The sequence below is a fragment of the Felis catus genome, chromosome C1, assembly GCF_018350175.1.
Source record: "Felis catus isolate Fca126 chromosome C1, F.catus_Fca126_mat1.0, whole genome shotgun sequence".
Classification (NCBI taxonomy): domain Eukaryota; kingdom Metazoa; phylum Chordata; class Mammalia; order Carnivora; family Felidae; genus Felis; species Felis catus.
The window spans coordinates 133,342,912-133,367,385 of record NC_058375.1 but is presented as its reverse complement, the minus strand read 5'-3'; the positions used below and the strand labels follow the sequence as shown (position 1 = coordinate 133,367,385).

General features: G+C 34.9%; 1 protein-coding gene across 1 annotated transcript in view; it reads left to right on the top strand.

Moving 5' to 3' along the window:
* Positions 1-24,474, top strand: part of LRP1B (LDL receptor related protein 1B) — a 1,940,511-nt gene that overhangs the window by 24,682 nt on the left and 1,891,355 nt on the right. The window contains exon 3 of the mRNA XM_023259298.2: positions 21,736-24,151. Coding sequence (XP_023115066.2) covers positions 23,971-24,151 — 181 coding nt within the window. The 5' untranslated portion in view covers positions 21,736-23,970. The remainder of the gene's footprint in view (positions 1-21,735; positions 24,152-24,474) is intronic.

The following is a 24,474-nucleotide window of genomic DNA, read 5'->3' as shown; positions in this document are numbered from 1 at the left end:
AATTCAAATGAAATTAAATAGCTCAACAAGATTTAAGGTGTCAAAAGAAATCATTGAACAGGAAGTTGGATCAATGAAGACTTTCTTGTCTGAGGAAGGGAACAAAAAAAGAAAAGAAAAAAAACAGAGCCTAAGAAACCTGTGGACATCATCAGTAAACAGCATATGTAATAGGTGTTCAAAAAACACAGAAGTTCGAGAAGGAGAAGACAAAAAGAGTAGAAAGGATAATTGAAGAAATAATAGCTAAAAAATTCTCAAATTTGATGAACAACATTAATCTTACACATCCAAAAGGCTCAGTAAACTTAAAGAAATCCAAAGCTTGCCACATCATAACTAAATTCTCAAAAACAAGAAATTTTTGAAAGCATCAAGAGTAATCCAACTCATTGTATACAAAGGATTCTTATTGTTTGTTTGCTTGTTTTCTATTCAACATTATGCTCTAGGTTCTATAGAGAGTAATAAGACAGAGGTGGGGATGGGGTGAATAAAGGCATGCAGGATGAATGGAACAATCTCTTTTTAATAGATGACTTGTTCTTGTCTAGAAAAAAAGCCTAATTAATATACACACACAAGGGTGCCTGGGTGGTTCAGTTAAGTGTCCAAACTCTTGATTTCTGCTAGGGTCGTGATCTCATGGTTTATGTGCTTAAGCCCTGCATTGGGCTCTGAGCTGCCAGGGCAGGGCCTGCTTGGGATTCTCTGCCTCTCTCTTGCTCTTGCTGTCTCTCAAAAATAAATAAACATTTAAAAAATACATGCAGACACCAATCTATCAGAACTAATACACTGGCTCAGAAAGTGTGCAGCCTTTAAGACATTATACAAAAATCAATGGTATTTTTATACACTAGCAATGAACAGCAAAAATAGTAAAATAAAATAATTAGGAATAAAGTTGACAAAACAAGTACATAATTTGTATACGAAAACTACAAAGTATTGTTAAAAGAAATGAAAGAATAGCTTTAAATAGGTGGAAAGACATTCTATGTTCATGGATCAGAAGACAATATTTTTAAGATGCCAATACTGTCTCCAAAAATACAAAGATTTAATGCATTGTCTATAAAAAAGCCACCTGTTTTTCCTTGCATAAATGGACAACCTGATCCTAAAATTCATATGGAAATACAAGGGACACAAGATAGTTAAAACAGTCTTGGAAAAAAAAAATGGAGGAACAAATTGATTAAATCTGACCACCAACTTTAGTATTTGACAGCAAAAGCACAAATAAAGGGGGGAAAAAAGGATAAAAAGGATTTCATCCAAATTACAAACTTATGTTCTTCAAAGAAAGAACGAAGAAAGTGAAAAGGCAGTTCAAAAAGTGGGAGCATATATTTGTTTATCCTAACAGCTATGGGTCATGTATATCTATCTATCCATCATCTATGTATCTATGTATCTATCTATCTATCTATCTATCTATCTATCTTATCTATCTATCATCTTACAATTCTACAACAAAAAGACAATATAGGTAAAAATGTGAAAATAATTTGAATAGGACACTCATCCAAAGAAGATATACAAATAAATGGCCAATAAGCATATGAAAATATGTTCAACATTATTAGTCATTAGGGAAATTCAAATCAAAACTATAATGAAATATCACTTCACACCCATTAGGATAGCTAAAATTAAAAAGAACAAAAACAATTGATGAATATGTGGAAAAATTGGGACTTTCATACATTGCTGGTGGGTTGTAAAATGTGCAGCCACTTTGGAAAACAATTTGTTCCAACAAAAGTTAAACATAGAATTGCCATATGACCCAGTTATTCCACCCTTATGTATGTCTCCAGAGAGTTAAAAGAATATGTTCACAAAAAGAAAAAAAAAGTACTTTTAAGGAATGTGTATAGCAGCATTATGCATAATAGCCAAAAAGTGGAAACAACCCAAATGTCCTTCAGTTGATGCATGGGTAAACAAAATGTAGTCTGTCCATACAGTGTAATATTATCCATCAATAAGAAGGAAAGGAGCATAGAACAGGGATGAACCTTGAAAACATTATGCTCAGTTAAAAAGCCAGTCATAAAAGGCCACCTATTGTATAATTCTATTTACACAAGAAGTCCAGAATAGTTAAATCCATAAAAATAGAAGATTAATGATTGCCAGGGCCTGGCATCAGAAAAAAAATGAAGATTTCATGCTAATGGATTTGCTCGAAAATGCATTCTTAAAATAAGGGCCCACTGACAATGAAAACAAACACTTTTTAAACAATAATCTTGATTTATTTATGAAAATTAGAAGAGTAAAATATTATCTGAAGGACGTCAATACTACTATAAACTTTGAATTCCTGTTGAATTCCACCACCTTTTTGAAGTACAGTGAAGAATTTTAATCACTGAACAGAGAATGTTTAAAAACAAAGAAACTAGAACAAAACAACAGGTAACCTTGTACTAAATAAGGCTTAAAGCTATTTTCTTCATTTCTGTGAAAAGATGAGAGAATTGGTACCTCTAAGAAAATGTTTTCTTTGTAAATGTCACTTTTCTTTGGAAATATTTTAAAATATGTTTATCACCTATTATAATTCAACAATCAGGTCAACACCTAATTTTTTTTAAGTATTACAAAAGCCATATTTTAGTGGTATCAGAAATAACAAAAAGGAAGAGCAGCCCAGCCAGGATATGTTCCCTGCATACTATTATTCCATGTTTCTCCTCATTTGTTATCTAAATATCCAATACGGTCTCAACAGTTATATTTTAGGTACTGACATAAGTATTTTCCATTTTTCATTTATTGTATTACAGGCATGTAATCATGTAAACTAAGAAAGTTTCACAACGGTTGAGGTGCTGACTATTTAATAAAATTAATGTACCATATTTTATTTAGCCATCTATTTTCTGCATTTTCATTTTATACTGTGCATCTTCTATATTGTATCTGTACTGTGTGTCTTCCTGCATATAGAATTAACTTTTTTTTAAATGTTTACTTATTTTTGAGAGAGAGAGAGAGAGAGAGAGAGAGAGAGAGAGAGAGAGAGAGAGAGACAGCGTGCAAGGAGAGGAAGGACAGAGAGAGGGAGACACAGAATCTGAAGCAGGCTCCAGGCTCCAAGCCATCAGCACAGATCCCAACGCAGGGTTCAAACTCACGTGTAACTAGATCATGACCTGAGCTGAAGTCGGACGCTCAACGGACTGAGCCACCCAGGCGCCCCTAAAACTTATTTTCTTAAAATAAATTCCCTCTAAAAGTTATCTGTTATTTTCTTGAAAATAAGCAAATAATTTAATGTTTGGGAATGGAGACAGGGAGAGAGAGAGGCAGGTAAGTCAGAGTAGTTAAGAGTTTGGAATGGTCATCAAAGGAGGTATCCAGGCCCTGGCACCTCTAGAGACCACAGTGGGACTAGTTCAGAAAGAGTGGGATAGGAGACATGAGGAAGGAGCCTCGTATTTGTGATTCTCTGTGTTCATGTTGCTGTTTACATTTTGTGGAAAGTGGGGGGACTGTCCCCCTTCTTGGCCTCTTGCATGTTTCCCCTCATCCATCTGGTACCCTTCCCCAACATACATTCTGCATTCAATGAATGGATTATTCCTGATAAGTAATAAAAATATATTTTTTTCTTAAAACAAAAACAAAAACAAAAACAAAAACAAAGTTCCAAATGGTTTGAAATATTGCTCCATCACTTAGTAACTGCAAGCCCACATGCAAGTGTTTCTTTTTTCTTTATTTTTAAAATGGATATTTACATACCACCTATATTAAAAGGTTATTTATGTAAATGCAGGTAAAATACTTAAAAGTCGGCACATACAGAGTTGATGATGACGATGATGATGGTGATAATGACAATGGTGAGAAGGAGGAAGGGGGATTTTAACACCTTTCTAACCTTGATGATCTTTGGAGCAAGATTTCCACTTTGAGCCTATGAGACAAACAGTATATGTTAGCAGTTTTGGCTTAAAGTAATACTAAGTTAGAAGTGCATGTGTACTAGAAGGAGATGGTGTTTCAACATGAAGAAATGTAAGAAGGCAGAGAGATTCAGTGAAAATTACATATTGTATCTGCATTTTTCCTGATTCTTTTTCCCTGCCGGTGGTGGATTTGGTTTGTTTGTAAATTGAATGAAGGTTGATTTCAATATGTTGATTATCTCTAGTATGTAAAATATAGTAAACCCTGAACATGGTGTGTGTCAAATGACATTGCTTGTTCTAGCCTTGGAAACATAGAAAGTACATCTTATTCCAAACCATCCAGTGGCTGGTCCTTGTCCAGTATTTGTTTTTACCCAGTACACTGGGCCAAAAAACATATAGATATAGAATACAGATGTAGCTATAGACCTAAATTTAGAGATGTAATATTTTGGTGCCCATTGGGCAAAAGCTAAACATGATAATAAGACAAAAGGTGATAGATTAGGATGTAGTTGTCAGCTTAGTGTGATTAATTAAAAAACTTGTTCTATAGATATATTGTTCAATCTTTAGTACTTATAATGTTTCATCTGGGGTATTGAGGATATTCTCTTTGATACATTTTTAATAGCATGATACAATGTACATGATATCCTTTAAATTGGTACATTGAGGAACACCACAGTAGCTCAGTTGGTTAAGCCTCCAACTCTTGGTTTCCACTCAGGTCATGATCTCACAGTTTGTGAGATCACACCCTGAATTAGGCTCAGTGCTGACAGTGTGGAGCCTTCTTGGGATTCTCTCTCTTCCTCTCTGTCTCTGACCCTCACTCCTCCCTGGCACTCACTCCTCCTCCTCCTCCTCCTCCTCCTCCTCCTCCTCCTCCTCCTCCTCCTCCTTCTTCTTCTTCTTCTTCTTCTTCTTCTCTCTCTCTCCCTCTCTCTGAAAATAAATAAATAAATTTAAAAATAATAAAAAATAAATTGGTACATTGAAGCAACACTGGATGAAAGCCAGGAAACAGTATATTTCTGTTTTTACATTAAATCATCAGGTGATATTGGGAAAACAAAATGTATTTTGCTCTTTCCTTATCTATATAGATTGATGAGGTAAATGAGATGAGCCACAAATTTCTTTCTAGCTAGAGGTCAAGAAATATATTAATAAATAATTCCAATAGATACTATTATTCCCATTTGCAGATGAGAAAAGTGAGATGAGAAGGATGTGAGTTACTTCTTTAGGGCGCAAAGTGAGTAAATAATGAGTGTGAGATTTGAGCTTAGGCATCTCACTTAGTTTTTCTGAAAAAATTAAACATCATGCTGGCAGTAATATAGAAGACCAATTTAAGGAAAAGGAAAAGGAAATAGGTAAAAGGTTATTTTATGAACTAGGTGATCAAAGATGAGAACTTGAAATAAGGTAGCAGTAGTGGGTATACGTGTAAAGGATGTCTATGCAAATTGTATTTATGACAGAGATTTAACAAACCTTGTTATCCATTTGATCCATTGAATATATGTGGTTAAGAATGGAGAGAGATCTAAGATGGTTTCTAAATCTCTGACTTGGGGACTGCTAAATGGCATTCTCTGTGATAGAGAGTGTAGGAAATATAGGATAGGAGGTGCAAATGATCACTTTAGGGAAAATCTCTCTTGAAGATGTTGATAGGAATATAAGGTAGACTGATAAATAGATAATAGATTATTAGATTATATTCAGACCATATGGAAATTTTCAGAAATATGCAATCTCATGGATGTAGAAATGATAATAATAAGCTAGGGTCATAATTAAAGTAAAAATGGGGGAAAAGTCTGACCATGACCTTCTGGGAGCACCAGTACATAAATGGTGGAAGAAGGAAGAGAATTGAAGAAGAAAGAAACCATTATTGAAGTAAGAAAATAATGGAGTAAGAGAGTTTTATAGAAATCAAAGAAGAAAAAAAATTTAAAGAAGAAAGGGTCAGAAATATTATAGAGATTAAATAAAATGTGCTGTTGGGATTTGAAAACTGGAAGGATATTGGTGACTTCAATGAGAACAATTTCAGTGGTTTGGTAGGGACGTAAGTCAGATTGAAAAGACTTAAGAATTGAATATTAGGTTGTAAAATCTTGAACGGTTTTGGAAAATCATATAGACCTATAACGTGGACACTGCAGGGACAAATGCCCTTATACTGACATCAGAATTTTATGCCAGCTAAAATCACACTGGTGTCACGGCCACTATCTTTGTTTGAAGCCATGCTGACTATTGTCAATATTTTTGAAGGCTTTCCTTGGCCAGAAAATCATATAGGACAGGATGAAGATCAGATAAGACTGATTTACTCTATTGGTCCAGAGATTAACCCACAAGGCTTAACCAAATTGGTATTTCACTGAAAAATCTATAGCTACGGTAAAATAGATATTTTATCAGCATAACCATTACAAGTATAGAATATGTTATATCAGATTTTGGTGTGAACATATAGCTTTATCAGTGTTACTGAGGACTCCTAGAATTGATTTAGAACAGAGAATGCCTCATTAGCCACCGACACATCATAATTGCCATAAACTCTATTTAAATCTAGTTCTTGTTAGGGATGTCTCAGTTCTGTAATAACCCTGTCAATCTGCCACACATTCTTACGTGTAGGAAGTTTTCTTGAAAACTTCAAGCTATTATTGAATACTGGGGTTTGGACATTGCCTTCCCTAACAGGCTTTAGTGTTTAATAAGAAAGGACGTTTTACTTGAACAACTTTTTTTTCATTGTGTCTTCTGATGCATTTGCTAGTGGGGAAGTAATGTGGTGTAACGGTATATGATGTTAGAGTTTGCTACTGGCACAGCATCTGGAAACTAGTGCCAGTTCTGTTACTAACTAGCTTTGTAAACTTGGAAAATTCCTGTTAGGTCTTGGATATTTATATTCCTTCTTGGTAAAATGAGGACCTTCAAGTGAAAGTCCCAAGGGACCCTTCGAGTTCTAAAATGATTTGTGTCTCTAAATGCCTCCTCTAAGACAGAGACACGGATGCTAGGTTTTCCAGAAATACCTTGGGTACTACTCAGTCTGTTACCACTGACATGATACGTTAGTTATTTCCTTGGACTGGACATGTGCAGGAGATAAATGGTAGCTGAGGAGCTTCCTTAGCAGCTTTTGTATGTGAAACTGAGGAGTTATCAACTGTGAGCAAAAAGTGCAAAACTGAACATGTCAAGGGAATGCTGAAGTAGAACTTCAAATAAGGTGGCATAGCTGTGAGCATGCTGACAAAAAGCAGCAGCAAGCAACCTAACTCAGTGCACTGAAAAAAAAAAAAATAACTCCAGCTTTTTAAACAAAATTCTGGCTTACTAGGATTCGTAAAGGTAGAGACACCTGAACTTCAGGCTCTGTAAGCAGTAGCAACCTCAGACCAGAGGATAATCTCTTCAAGAGTGTAGTGAGGTACGCCAGTCAGAGTGGCCAAAATGAACAAATCAGGAGACTATAGATGCTGGAGAGGATGTGGAGAAACGGGAACCCTCTTGCACTGTTGGTGGGAATGCAAATTGGTGCAGCCGCTCTGGAAAGCAGTGTGGAGGTTCCTCAGAAAATTAAAAATAGACCTACCCTATGACCCAGCAACAGCACTGCTAGGAATTTATCCAAGGGATACAGGAGTACTGATGCATAGGGCCACTTGCACCCCAATGTTCATAGCAGCACTCTCAACAATAGCCAAATTATGGAAAGAGCCTAAATGTCCATTAACTGATGAATGGATAAAGAAATTGTGGTTTATATACACAATGGAATTCTACGTGGCAATGAGAAAAAATGAAATATGGCCTTTTGTAGCAATGTGGATGGAACTGGAGAGTGTGATGCTAAGTGAAATAAGCCATACAGAGAAAGACAGATACCATATGGTTTCACTCTTACGTGGATCCTGAGAAACTTAACAGGATCCCATGGGGGAGGGGAAGGGAAAAAAAAAAAGAAAAAAGAGGTTAGAGTGGGAGAGAGCCAAAGCATAAGAGACTGGTAAAAACTGAGAACAAACTGAGGGTTGATGGGGGGTGGGAGGGAGGAGAGGGTGGGTGATGGGTATTGAGGAGGGCACCTTTTGGGATGAGCACTGGGTGTTGTATGGAAACCAATTTGTCAATAAATTTCATATAAAAAAATAAAATAAAATAAATAGAAGCCAAAAAAAAAGAGTGTAGTGAGGTAGAGAATGCTCCTAATTAGTTTCTGGTGTTGTTTACAGAACCAGAAATCATTGTCAAACATCCTCCTTGAACTCGTATTAAAATAGTGATAGCCATCTAGGCTCTCTTGCCAGCCTTCATTTGTTCTAGAGCATTAATGAAAGATGGGCTGAATAAAATTCTTTGCGTGTGCCCAAATTCCCTAAAACACATAATGGTGTGATATTAATCTGGCAGATGTAAGTTTATGTTGAATGTCTTTTTTAGGATTATTAGGATCCTAAAACTCATTATTAGGATCAATGAGTTTCATGAGGCAATTCACTTCATAAAGTCATATTTACTGTCAATTATGTTCTCCTCTCCCACTTACACCCCCACTTTTGCTTTATAACATTTTTATCTAAAGAGAAATTGTTGTAGTTACATATATGAATTCTTCATAGTATTCAAATTTCATAATTCTCACAACATCCTAAGTCTTTCTCAACTGAATATTTTGCTGCCTCTTCCTTTTTTCATTTTATTTTAGTTTGTATCTTCCTACGCTCATTCAATATTCTTTACCAACATACATATTGGAATCATCCAGATAGCACCTCAGCCTGGAACAGTGTTTTAGAAACCCTGGAGAACCAGCAGCTACGGTTTTTGAAAGTTCTCCAGTGATCCTATGTGCAACAATGTTTAGAAACCATGACCCATTTAGACACTTATTGGTGTCCTTTGTTTTTAATGTGTGACAGAACTATAATCTATTTCTTTATGGACTTTTATGAGCTCCAATGATCTTTTTATATTTGTGACTAACAGACTCTCCTATTTTGGTGTTTTCAGTTTAAGAAGTACAGTTGTTTGATGTGTCTAGTGACCTCAGATTCAAGAATTATTTCTGGCCTAAGAATTCAACCATGTGCCAAGAATTATACTATTTTTATTTTCATTATGTCATGTAACTATACTAATGACTCAAATGGGCATTCTTATTCTCAATTCACAGATAAGAACACTAAAGGTAAGATTCTAAATTATTTGTCTAAGGTCATATTAATGCATATATCCTTAAAAACCAAATTGCTTGGCTACTACCCTAGTTCTCTCTTTCATCAGTGGTGTTTTCCAGGTAAATTTCAGGGTCAAGACAACAAGATTGAAGCTCATTATTCTATAACTATTGCCTTGTATCTTCTACTCAAGGGCTTAGTTCTTCCTATAGTGAGATAGGTTTATTATTTACTGTCTACTCACACAGTTCTAAAGATCCCTCTTATAGTTTATTTTGACTGTAGGCATTCAGCTACCTGACAATTCTTCCATCTCATCTGAAAACTCAATTCTGGAAGATTTTGTCATCCAGAATTTGATATCATTTATCAAATATGTACTTTTACCATTGCTGTTATGTTTCTGGGGGAGATAGACCTCCTGAAAGACTTTCCATGGCATTCGTTTGTTCATTCATTCATTCATTCATTCATTCATTCATTTTGAATGAATTTAAAGGACTTTGAAGAAAAAACAAAAGTTTAAGGAGGAATTACATTAAATTCCCTATTTCATATGTATTTATTCTTACAGATACTGAAGTACATTAAGAGGTAGTAGCTGTTCCTCATAAAGAAATATACTTCCTTTGCCTCCAATTATTTACAGATTCTGTTTACTAAATTCTAAAACTCAAAATAAAAGCTACCAGCTCTGTCATTTCAAAGTTCTGGGCTATTCAAGTTGATAAAATGCCTACAGTCAAGCAGTCTTTAAACTGAGTAGCTAATTGAAACTACAGGTTGCATATTTAGGCAACATTTGGAATATTCCTAAGATCACAATAGTGACTTAAGCAAAAGACATTAATTTAGTCTTCATACCAACTTCTTTACACCCCTTAATGCAATTTTTGAAGAGTGGCTACGTATGATCCCAATGATTGTCTAATTTGCTTTCTGCCATTAATATATTAAAACAAACAAACACTTCTAAATCCTGCTTTGGAATCTCTTCGCAAGTCATTCTACAAAATCTTTTCTATTGTGTTTTTTTTTTAATGTTTATTTATTTATTTTGAGTGAGAAATAGAGATAGAGATAGAGAGAACACACCCAGGAGGAAAAAGGGCAGAGAGAGGGGGAGACAGAGAATCCCAAGCAGGCTCCACACTGTCAGTGCAGAGCTTAATGGAGGGCTCAATCTCAGGAACTGGGAGATCATGACCTGATCTGAAATCAAGACTCAGACACTCAACAGACTGAACCATTCAGGTTCCTCAGGTGGTTGGTTTTTGTACCCGATGCTGTGGGCTTTGTTGACTTGTGTTTTTTTGATGCAGAAAAAATTTTTGAATAGTTTTTTTAATATGTAACCATTTAAACTGGAGAATATGTTGATATTTATGTGAAAACCCTATCAATAGTTAGAAAATTATTTGATATTTGTTGCACATTGTATTGAAGCTACCTGTATGCTATATTATGTTCTCCTATGTTAAGCAACTTTAGGAATTTCACTTCTGTTTAATTGGTCTTTGTTTATTTCTACATTTTTAGCATACTCCAATTTATCTAGCTTTGTATTTTCCTTTAAGATTTTTTTTTTTTAGTGTTAATACCATTCTCCCTCTATTCTTGTTAGTAAACATTGTTTTAACTATTTATATGCACTTATTTTTGAAAGTAATATTAAAATCATTTGGTCATATTCAAAATGAAGAAATTATCTTGGAATTTAATTGGAATTCTATAATATTTTAGGGTAATTTGGGGAGAATAACATTTTTACTTACAGATACAGTATGAGTTTCCATTCATCAAAATCAAAGTGATTAGTATTGTCCTTCACAAGTTTGAGCAAAGAAGTGTGACTTCATTTATCTTTCAAAGCTACCAAGTCATTAAAGTATTTTAATATTTTCTATTTTGATTATTGTTTCACAAATTCTTACATTTTAAGCTATAGTGAAATATATATATATAGGGCAATGATTAATTTCATCTAACTTTTATCAGTATATAAATACACTCTTTTATTGATTTATGCTCGTTCCTTAGAATTCAATTGTTTATGGTATCAATATTGTTCCTCTTGATTTATTTAGGCTTGTATTTATCTCCTATTTTTTTCTTGTAAGATTTCTTTTTTAATTTTTTTAACGTTTATTCATTTTTGAGAGATACAGAGCACGAGTGGGGGTGCGGAGAGAGAGAAAGAGAGAGAGACAGAATCCAAAGCAGGCTCCAGTCTCTGAGCTGACAGGCTGACAGCAATGAGCCTGATGTGGGCCCAACTGAGCCACCAAGGCGCCCCAAGATTTTTTTTAAGGAAAAACCATTAATGCCTTAAGCAATTGCATCCTCAGATCCTTGCACACTATTTACTATTAGTTACCTAGAAGATATTTAATAAACAATATGCCGTTGGATTTAAAAATTCAATCTGAGGAGTGCCTCGGAGGCTCAGTAATTTCAGCATCCAGCTTGGGTTTAGGTCTTGATTTTGTGGTTCATGAGTTTGAGTCCAGTATCGGGTTCTGCACTCTCTTCCCGCCTTTCTCTCTGCCCTTTTCCCACTTGCACTCTAAAAATAAATAAATAGGGACACCCGGCTGGCTCTGTTGGCTAAGCGTCCAACTCCTAATTTTGGCTCAGGTCGTGATCTCATGGTACCATGAGTTCTAGCCCTGCATTGAGCTCTGTGCTGACAGGGCAGAGCCTGCTTGGGATTCTCTCTCTCTCCCTCTCTCTCTGCCCCTTTCAAATAAATAAATAAAACTTTATATATATATATATATATATATATATATATATATATATATATACACACACACATATATACATATATATATATAAATGAACTTTAAAAAATTCAATCTGAAAATCAAAGTGTTTTAATTGGAATGTTTAATGAATTCATGTTTATTATGGCAATAGGTACATTTGTTATTTCAATCATCATCTATTTAAAAATATGTTTGCTTTCCCTCTCCCATTTGTTTATTTTACTTGTTATTGATCAAATTTTCTTCTGTTTTCTTAGAAATTTGCAAGTTTTATCTCTGTACATATAGATATATCTATTTGTATGTATGTATATATATTTACTAGTGAAATTTGAAAATAAGTCAACACTTTTTAAATGCCAAAAATAAGGTAGCATCTATCAGCTACCTACCGTTGTTTAGAATAAGAAATCGGACAAAATTGTTCTTCTTTTCTAAAATTCTGTATCTATTTCTTAGAAATTTCTGCTATACTGTAACCAGACTATTTTCATTATCCTAAAATAATAGGTTAAGTATGATTTTTTATATTTATGTTACATTTTCTAAACAGAAAGAAGCTTTAATCTCTCTATTAGTGTAAATACCAGATAGATTTCTGAGGTTTAATTGAAATTCTAACTCTCACAGTTTTCTTTATAATAGCATTCAGTACCTCCATTGTACTTATCTTTTTACTTTGTACTTCTAATTTTTTACTTCTCATATGCTGTGTCTCATATCTGGTTATATTTTTGAAATGTGTCTGTGTCTTGTCTCTCCAAGTACATTGATCTGCTCTTTTGGGGGCACCAGTGAGTCTTGTAAAACGTGGCTAATGGACAGTGGATCTGACCAGAACATGTGGCATCGTTAAATAGATTAGCCATTAAATAGATCAGTCACATTGCAACAGGCTACCTGGGAAATCCCCATGAGTGAAATACAAGTGAAGGGCCTGGCAGAATGACAGCAGATGTCAGCATGATCCAGTAATTGGTATACTTGGAGGTCCTGGCATTATCTCTAGTCTTCTGAGCTGGACATTATGACTTGAAAATTTTAAATAATTGGCCCAAGTCATTTGGATTATAGGTGGCAGAATTTAGAATCTATAAATTGGGGTAAGCAGCCCAGGGAGCCATGGTACTGGGTCATTGGATTAACTGGCCCAGGATTCTTTAAATTATTATTTAATAGGTAAAGGGTTACTTTTACAACCTGGGATAGGAACCTAGAATTTAGGTTGCTTCTGCTATGAGAAATGGAGAATGAGAGAGATGATCCCAGCAGGTTTATGTAGAAATGTGAATAGAATAGTTCCAAGGTAATATAATTACCTTGTATGGGTTTATATTTTCCTGGATAGTTATTGATATGTTCAAATAATATATTTTAATTGACTTCAGGCTAAAGTACAAATTATTTAATATGACTTATAAAATGCTACATTATCTGATAACTTACGATCTTTCTAGATTCTGGATAATTATCTCTAAATTTATTATCAAGAAATATGTGCTATAACACATTCCCTTCGCTAGAATGGTTGTCCCTCAATTTTATCCTAGCAAAATATTGAAGAGTCATCTGTAGTATCTCCTACTTGGTGAATCTTTTTTGTTCCACAGAGACTGAATGGTATGTTTATCAAAGCCTTCACTGTGCATTATACATACTTTCCTTTATAACAATTCACAGGGTACTTTTTAATAGTCTCCTCAGACCCGTTTTCTCGTTAGACATATAGCTCTAGATAACAGGACCATGACTTTCCACTGGAGTAATCCCAGCACCAAGCATCATGCCTTTCAAATAACAAGCACACAATAAATAATTAGAGAGCAGAAGGGTGTGAGGCAAGAAAGGGAATTAAGACCTTTTTATTGACTATTTATATCATTGCTTCTTTACCACTGGCTGCATCTGCTTATTCAGAAATAAAGTAATACAAATCAAAAAGGTTTTAGCCAGGAGCACAAGCCTCTTTGTGTGTGTGTGTGTGTGTGTGTGTGTGTGTGTGTGTGTGTGTGTGTGTTTCCTAAACCAAAGACGTTAATAACATTTTTTGGATCTACATTACATAGAATATAAACTCAGTAGTCTATTTTTAAAAAAAAGATCTAATTACAGTCCTATCGACTTAAGTGGGCTACACCAAACACAACTAAGTTTCAGCCTTGATACGTATATTTTTTTAACTAGATAAAGGCAAAGTGAATGTGACATAGTTGGATGTGGTTAGAATATATGTCCTTTTTTCCCGTCCGCACTTTACAAACCTCAGATATGGTACAAATAAGAAAAGGCTTATAACACCCAAGAAATCCCAGGTACCACGCACTTGGCATCAAACTTGCAGGAATATGTTCAGTATATGCTTTCTTTATTTCTATTCCAATATTGTTCACAGATGTTAATTTAAAGAGTTCAAAGATTCTCTTCCCATCCAGATTAACAATCCGACCTCTTCACACACAAGGATATCCTATTTTATTTTCTAAAACATATAGCTAATTGAGTATTCTTTTTAAATTTTAAGCAAAAAAACTTACATACAGTAAACTCAAATTTTAATGTATGTTTTGAGATACAGTAATAGATACTGTAAATGCAAATGTGCAATAGAAAAGTAAGCAAATTAGAACTTAAAAAGTAGGCAAAATTTTTAGCAAAAGCAGAGAAACAACTGTTTACAGTGGTAGTTTGTTTCGGATTTTTAGATAGCAAAATATGGTAGATGGAGAATATATCATAGGCTATTTATTTTAAAGATGCATATTTTTATTATTTTAGTTTTATTTCAAATAAAATTCTATGTAGTAACATTTTTTAAATGTTTATATGAACAAAAATATAAAAAGTATCCTATAGGGGGCACTCAAGTACCATAAACTGAAGAATCTGCCTTTTCTAGTCAGATTTTGTTTAGATGGAAAGGGGTAAGCCCTTGGGCACATTTTCATATTACCTTTTATATAAAGAACAAAACTGAGTAAAATAAACGAAAGTACCCTTTGTCACGCTTCTTCTATTCCCCAAAGAAAGACAAAGGGATATTAAAAAGGTGTGATTAAATGGCATTCTGAACCTTATTCTAAAAGCACAAAAGTATGATACTGTAGACAGCTGAGTTGGTTTGCATTTTCAAAATTCTAAACAAGGTTTTTTCTACATTAGAGTTCAATGCCAGAGATAATTGTCATTCTTTTATGGAGACATTTAGTTGTAGAAAACAGTAAAAGCAGAGTCACGTGCCTCATTCTCTCTAGGTTTTAAAGCAGAATAATATGAGAAACTATTTGAGTTACTTCTGAAATAATATTCCTAAGGAGGAGTTAGTCTACCACTTGAACAGAGAAGTTAGAACAGATGATGGTGATGTTTTCTTGGGGATGGGGGTAGGGGAAAATAAGAGCAAAACTAAAATCCACTTCTGTAGCCAGTGTGCCAGATGCTGTTTCCACTGAACTGCATTTTGGTAGCTAAGACTTTATTTTAACCAAAACCTGCATGAAAACCTGATACCACCTAACTGAAATGAAATGTATTTTCTTTAAAGTAACGGGGGAAAATGTTTCATTTAGATTTTGAAACTGTAGATAAAAAGAAGTTGCTTTTTATTTTAATATGGTCAGTATCATGGTAAGTTAAAAATTAACCTCTAGATGCTCTCAGTAATAGTGACATGAATTCCATTAAGCATGTTAAATACTAATCTCCTCGTTGAATTTTCCATTGAAGTGCTTCACGTTGCACATCACTCAGAGAATGTGTGTTTTCTTCCCGTTATTTTCACACAAGCAACATTAATGTATGCTTTTGATTTTAAAACGGGCATGTATGAGTGCTGAGCACTTCCGTTAATGATCTTGTTCACCACTATAACAGTTGCAAATAATGAAATCACGCCTAGTACCATTTGTTAAGTCTATAACTTGAGATGTCTGCATGTAAAGTATGATTGAGTCCAACAGCCTATTTGCTCATAATGCAGAATATTAACCCTGCTTTCCCACGTGAATAAAGCTACCTAAATATAAATTTTCACGAAATTAGATTACATGCCAGTAATCCTTTCAATGATTTAGAATGATCTCAAGTTCTTCATGTACTTTGAACGTGTGAAACTTCTCAATAAGAAAAGACAGTTTGTAACTAAGATCTCTTGGGTTTAATAAAGTTATTATGGCCAAAGAAAGGATTTTCTGGAACAATCTTGAGTACAAACTTTCTGTCCTATTGCTCAACAATTATATTAAGTCATGTGTTCTAGTTTTGGTTTGAAAACTGTGACTACCATAAATCTGAAGAGTGTGGAGAAGGAAAGGGCAGAGAGAACCAGCTTCATACCTGCAAAACCAGACTGGCAGTTGCCTCTATAATATACTTGAAGCTATAATTTGCTTTCACTTGCAACCTACAGCTTGGACCATGTTCGGTTCTAGAAACTCCACAGCCAAATTTCAGGCATCTAATTATTTGTCCTTTAATACATTTTATTATACATGAAAAATAGAGTATGCTACCTTTTCCAAGCTATTTTTACAGCAGTTGGATGTACCTTCCTAGAAATGTCCAAACTGATTAACCTCCTTAGTTTTGGATAAATAGTAAAGACTGATAACAAAAATCCTTTGACTCATCTCCTATATTCTCTGAATATAGGTCGATTTCTGGAGATATCTATCTATCTATCTATCTATCTATCTATCTATCTATCTATCTATCTATCTACCTATATTCATAGTGGGTTTTTTTCAAATAATTGTAATATAATTTTCAGGTAAAGTGCTCTAAAGAGCACAGAAACTATTTCTTGTTGTTGTCATTCACTTTCTCTTGGCAAGAAAATGCAGAAGGTTAAATTGTAATAAATTAGGACTGATATCCACCTAAAATATAAAATTCATGCTTTTTAAAAAATAAATACATGCATTTAATCACAAGCAAAGACTGAATAACCAAAAATATTCTTGGTCATACTATGTCTAAACATTGCTATTAATTCTCTTCTGTATTTCCTGTTGTGTACTTGTGAACTTAATACTTTTTGTTGTTGTTATGTAGTATAGTTTTCCGTGTGATGTGAATGATACCTTTTGGTAAAGTCTATTTAAAATGCAGAATGTAGCAATGGGACATCATAAAAGCATTTAATGGTCTTTCAACTATAATTTAACTTTGCCGGTATTCAGGCATAATATCACACATTTTCACAAATCTTGATAAATATATCTAGGTCCAAATGTCACTATTTTTCTTCCCACAAACAGAGGCTTGACATAATACTAGGGCATTGTGTTCTGGACTACAGAGCTCCTTTTTGCATTTGAGTTTTTGTTGTGATTAAATGTATAATTTTTGTGATAGGAAAAACACTTTTAGAGGGCAGGAGACTTTCCCTATATGAAAGAAATAAAATTTACTACTTAGAACAAATAAATAATGTTTCTGAAAAGTTAATTTTATAAGTATTATTTAAAGCAAAGTTTGAAACCGAAAAGACAAAAACTCGATACGAAGTGTATTCTATTTACCACATACCTATTTGGTACTTACTCCGTGACAGGTACGAAATGTAGCTGTTGACAGACTATGATACGCCATTTCCAGTGGGAATTAAGCAAGGTACACTAAGAAGAAAGGTTTATTTTTCTGTTCTTTCTTTCTCTTTCATTTTTTTTTGCTTCTGTTTATTGCTTGTTTTATTTTTAAATTTACTATATAAGGAATAGAAAAGGAATAGATTTCTCATAAAGGAATAGAAAAAAAAAACACTCTTCTTATAATACTCAACAAGGCAAAGCAAAACAATGCCCCACCTAAATAAATACCACACAAACAAACAAAAAACTCCATAAACTTGGCCAAAGATACTGTCACTCCATAGTACCTGTTACATTTTAACAGCAATTCATTAAAGTATATATATGGTACAATTAATATAATTTTGGTATCTCATCTTCTCAGTTCTCTGTCAATTGCCTGTACTTAATCTCTACCCTTGTCATTGCATTATCCTGTGTAGTTCAGATATAGAAATGTGTTCCATGACAGAAGGAACAAGGAACAGCAGATATAGGAAAGAGTAAATAATGTCAAGGGAAAAAGTAAAAAGTCACTAGTCAGCAGTAAAACAAATTATCTCTGGGTACCTATTGTGAGGGAAAACCCATGCGAAATGACTATATTGTTAGGGGGTTAGAAATTGTGAAATGCTAAAGACTGTGTATTAAAAAAAACAAGAAAAATGTCATTTGGATACAAAGTAGGAAATTATTCAATATTAAGAAATGCTTAAAAGGGTCCCGATTAATAGCTATAATAAAAATAAACAAATGAATAAAAGTTGAACCAGACTTTCTCCAGTCCTTTGTCCTCTGATCCTATTGAATCCACAATGCGCAGAAGCCACCAGCTTTGATAAATCTGTGTTATCACTGATATTTCTAAATGTTTTGAATTCTGAACATTTCTGAATTTGCTACTGAGTTCTAGATCAACGGAGATATGATATGCTGATTGACTAAATGCTGGTAACAAAACTCAATATATTTGAATATATGTTTTGCGATTTCTTATTCAGAGTCCAATTCTAGCAGAAGTCTCCGGTTTCTCCATAAAACTTTATTCATAAAGATGTTTACTCAGAAATTACAGCCCTGATTTTAGTGGATGATCCCAGGAGTGGCCTTAATGTGTCATACCTGTGGTTCATGGTTCATGGCAACATAGTTCCCACAAGATCCTGGAAAGTCAGTCATTAGCAGAAAAATAATGTTTGATTTTTACTGTAAGTTCTGCTAGTGCAAGGACCGCATCTTTTTTCTATAGAGTTATTTGCATGGTGCTGAGTAGAGTGACTGTTACATACTATGTAGCTATTAAGTGAATAAACTAATTCAAACTCCCTGGGTTACCACTCCTCTGAGCTAGGAAGAGTCTAAAGAAATATCAACAAAGCTCAGTACATAATAGGACAGACTCAGGAAACTATTCAAAGGCTGTTTCTGATATTAATAAGATATGAACATAAGAGTAATCACCTTTCCTGTCCTTAACTTTTTCATCTATAAAATGTAGCAAATTGGAAGAAATGATTTGAATGTTCCCTCCAGCTGCAACAATCTAGGAGTTTCTAATTAAAATTAAGAAGCAGAAAGATAAATGAAAGGACAGAGATCGATAATTTTCAGATAGAAAAAGACCTCAAGGCTTATTCAAACAAACTGTATCCTGACTATGGACCACTGACAACTAACTCCCAGCATGAAACATTAATTCTATTTTAGCAGCTGGAGATGGGTATGTGGAGGTCAACCTGACCAAAGGTATGTCTGGTCAAAAAGCACTGAAAGCAACAAGTCTTATAAGCAGCAACTGACCTGAAACTCAGGGCTATTTCCACACAATTAGAGTGATAAGGGTTTGATGAACTTTTGGCATTTCTGTATTCCCCTGCTCCAGACACAAATGGATTGTATTATTACTGATTGTGTCTTCTAAAGACATATCTAAAAAGCAAAACAGGATTTATCTCTTGAGTCTATAATATTATTATTATTATGATGATGATTATTATTATTGAAGTTAATTGTTGCCTAATAAGGTTGTCTAAGGAAAAACTCCTTCATTTCCTTCCTACTGTCAAAAGTTTATCAAACAAGAGTCTGATATAAATGTAAAACAATCAAATCATTATTAAGGGCTTTTATTATTTATCCTTTGAAACTTATAATTGACTATCATTTGTCTTTTCACTGCAATATGTATATTTTAATGTATTTATAGATAATGACAGAAAAGATAAGATGAGATTCATGCACAGAGAAAAATTTAATTTGCCAGGAAATATTTTTATTTTCCAGCTTTAATTGGGTAATTGCATTATGTTTCTTTTTCCCCTCAGGTGTACATACTTCTTAATACTTCTCAAATAGTAGGAATTAAAGTTGCACCAAAATCTTATTTATCTTGACTGAATCCCCATGTCCCAGTTGACACAGCATGCTGTCAAACATGTATAGCTATCACACTTTTGAAGGAAAGCTGTTACAAATGTGCATTGAAATGCTAACAGTTTGAGAAATAAAATGAATCTGAAGTTCTTTTTTCTTAGCGGTTTTGTCCAAAGTAACTCTCTTTCAATTATAAGCACTAATAATGTTTCTTTAACAATTCTCAGTTCAGTATACCCCAACCCCCCTGCCTTCTTTTCCTTCTCATCCTGTGTCTAGCTGCCTGGCAACTTTTCTGTGTGGAAAGGCAGCGTAAGCAGTCCAAGTAAGCCCTTGGAATGATAGCTGCAGAAAATCCTAGCAACCTGGCTCTTAGGCCAACTCTACACACATCACTTCATGAGATGCACTGTCGGGCTTGGTTTGTTTAGACACACATCCTCCCCTAACATGACTTTCAGGCATGTAGTGTATGACTTATTACCATCTATGGTAAAAACAACAACAAAAACAACAACACCCAATAGGAAAAGAAAATAATCAAATTAGCAGACATGAAATCTGATGTTTGATTACATGTATGCCAAGCATGGCTCTAATTGAGAAGTATAAGATTACCACTGACTGATAATTAATATTCGTGTGTTGTTTTAGACCAGAAAGTAAGAATGATTGGTTCTACTTTGTTTAATTTATCTCAATGAAAGATTTCATAACATTCTATAGTTTGATGAATTAATTTATTTAGGTTGTCAGTGTTAATCACTCTGATTAGAATGAAGAAATTATAATGGGCCATAGAAACAAACAGAATTTGAAGAGTAACTCTTGCCTTTCTTTCTTCACTAGTAATATAATTTATTAATTGCCTTTCTCGCTAAAGTATATATGATGGTGAATAAAGTAGTTCATAGAAAATTACACTTACACTTCCCTTTTACTTATAGTCCATTATAACGTGATGGTCATTCAAAACCTGGACATGAATTATTTAATTTTAAAATTCTTATTTGGTCTATACTTTTATAAGCCTCGTTAGATTCTGATAAAAACTATCTCTTCTGATGAATTGGTCATTTTCAATGAAGAGCTACAATATGTAAGTTATTTGATGTGAGAAAATTTTATTAATTTTATTTTGGCATTGGCCTTATTTCAGCTTTAGACCTTGTGTCTATTAATAAATGATAAATATGTCTATTTTAATTATTGAATATGTTTATTATGTCTTATTATGGCTTTGTGGTATGAATCCATGTCCTTATTATAATTTTGTTTTTAAAAATATGCTTGACATGCATCCAAATGTATGTGTTATGCCCACTTGACCACTGAAACATTCCTAAGCATCCATTCTTCTACTCAATTCCTCTGAAGTTTTTATACCATTTAGGTCTTTGTTAGTAACATCTATTCACATTCCTAAAATAAGTCCCCAATTTTATTTTATAGATAAATTGATACTAAACACAAGTAATCACCTTTCATTGGTGTGCACGCTAACCTATTACTTAGTAATTAACCTTCCACAATTAGTACCCCTAATTTACACCACAATTTTGAGTCCTGTATCATTCACATATGGCAATTTGATTTGTGATCACTAAAAATAAAAAAAAAATTGTTTGCTGTATTATTCTGATCGCAATATGTGGACAATGCATCCTTGATTTTCTTCTATTCAGGGCAGTTAAAAAGTAAAGCAGATGATGTAAAAGAGATCATATGGTTTTTACTCTGCCTAATTTACTTAGTAGTTTTATTATTAGGAGGCACTACATATTTAGAATGCAGCATATTTAGAATATACATTAGAATACAAAATCTGCTGGGTATTCACTTCTCTGATTATCTTTCATAATTTTTCCCTTTTAAGAGTTGACAGTGGAATCCAGAGCTGGTACATACATTGCAGAAGCAAATGAGTCACTGATTTTCAGTCATCGAACTTGAGTACATGGTAAGTCTTTGGTTGTTCTGTTCCTGGCTGCTTTCTTCTACCTTGCAATTTTGAGATGGGAGGCAATTGGTGATAATGATAGAGAAGAAGCAGAATCTGGATGTCCTTAGCATGGTTTGTTAGCACTCTTCATTTTATTGCCAAGACTTTAAGTGGATATAGATTTCCTGATAGCTGACCTCCTAGTTGACTGAATGGGATCATGTCAGAAAGACACCTACTTCCTTTGTCCTAGTGAAAGAATAAATATTTCACAGAACACACAGTTGTGTGGACACTTGAGAAAGAAATATTCGTTACTTTGAGTATCATTCTAAATTTACCCTTCCTCCCTTCCCCAGCCCTATGTTCTTTGAATTCCACCATTAAGTCCAAAGTTTGTGAATTTTTAGTATAAAGTAAAATAGGAAAAATACCTTTTTATATTTCCTATATGCTAAATCTTACTGTGAAGCAGTAAAAATAATAGGTGAAATCACACATGTAACAACTTTAGAAGAGAAGAAAACATACACTTTTAAAGATGGAAGGAGTCATCTTTTTATACACTAAATGGTTTGATATACAAGGGAAAGTCAACTTTAAAATTTACAATGTGGCAAAAATGACATAAAGGACATATTTTACAATCACAGAGTAAGTATAAAAAGTCAAATTTCACGGGTTCTTGGTAATTTCCCGTAGAGTCACCTCTGTGTTCTTTGATCCAGTCTAATTTTAATGACTTCTAAGGAACAGCCAAATATGTTTCTGGGTATTTTGCTCTCAGGAACAGCTAGCTCATAGTGCTAGCATTCGTCTATATTGTGTCAACCAGTAAACTGCACAAAGTGCTGAAGGTATCTTCCATTTGTTTCTCAATCATCCTGTTCCTTAGTTTTGTTCTTATAGTTTGCCTTACATCCATTTGAAGTTTTAAAATATCAAATATTAATGCATATTTAGAATACACGTTTTTCAACCTTAGTGTTTAGTCAAGAATTATAGATGTTACAAGGAAAAATAAGCCTTCAACAATTAATATTTCTGAGTTTTAACTCCTTAGCCATCTCTGAATGTTTAACTAAAATTGTAGGTTTTGGGATGATTATATTAAAAACCTCAAGTGGTCATTAAAACAACTTTTTTTTTTTTTTTTTAATTCCACTGATTCATGTTCATGCCTTGGATGGTTTGGTAAAGTTTTATAACTGCACCATGTGGAGAAAGAAAAAAAAAAACACAACAGGAACAATTTAAAAATCCTCAAAACATGTTTAAAATGGTTCGAGGAACATTTTTAAAGAGGGAAATAGACTGCAAAACAAACTGCCAATGCTTTGCTCTATGATTCCCTGCTTAGGGACCTCTTTCCATTCATTTTCCCTTCTTTTGCAAGGGGTAATGACTTTGGGGGTTGTTTGGGCTTTTTTTGTTGCTGTTGTTGTTTCTGCTGAGTCACTAAATTTTGCATCTTTGCCCCAAGATGCTACTCAGCATAAAAGTTAAAAGCGCAATTCAGAAAACATCGCATTTGTGTGTGGAGCAGAGGAAACCATTTCCCTAAGAGAAGCTCAATGACTTGGCTTGTCCTTCCTTCCCGGTAAGGAAGCTTCCAGGGAGAGAAGGGATCAAATCCGCTTTGCCGAGAGAAGCATCCCAGCGCTGTAGCTGATAATTCCGAGGTGGCTGTTAAATGCGGAGCTTCCTAGGCGGGCCTGGGTGGCTCAGCCCAATGCAGAAGTCTCCCCCTTCTCTAAAGACCCAAATCCCTACAGAACCAGCTTTGGAGTTACTTTCCCTTCAAGGAGACCGAAATAATTGTGATTTGTGGTGCTCTCAGTTCGCGGTGGTATTTTCCTGTTGTGTTAAATGCCTCTCACTAAGTAATAGATGTGATTTATGTGGACGACGGAGGGGTGTGTGGTGGATTCGGTGATTAATCAGTGAATTCCCATCCGCTGGCATCTCTCACTGCCCCTCTTTGCGTGATGTAAGATCAGACGTACCCTGCATTGAAAAGTCAAGACACACGAGCGGCTCGCTCGCTCTCACACACACTCTCTCCCTCCCACACGCGCGCATCCGTACACCTTCCACATCCTGCTCCAGGCAGGAGAAGGCGGACTGGCTGGGCTCATTGAGCTGAAGAATTTCCAGTGACATTTGTAAATGACGCTGCTCGATTCGGGGCTCCGAGCTGCCGCCGCCGCCGGGCCGAGGGCGCCGCGGAGCAGTCTCCAGCTCAGGCTTCCTTACCGGGCGACCACAATGTCCGAGTTTCTCCTCGCCTTACTCACTCTCTCGGGATTATTTCCTATCGACAAGGTGCTGACCGTGGGAGCCGACCGAGGTAAGGAAATAGCTCCCTCCTGGTTTCCCCTTTCTTCCTCGGGCTTTCCTGCTGGGCGATGCTTGTAGATAAGTGAGTGTGAAACTTAAGTCCTTGTGGCCCCGCTCCCCAGGACTGGTTGGCCACTGTATCGCTGGCCTCGTGGGGGTGAGAGGTGCAGTGGTGGATTTCCGAACCAGGTGCCAGAGTCCTCGGCTTCCTCCCACCCCCAGCTTTTTCCTTTGGCCATTTACCGGTCCTGATTTTGTACCCCCCCGGGAGCGTTTGGACTTGGACTGCGCGCTTCTGCCCGCGCAACCCAAGCGCTGCAGATGTTGGGATCG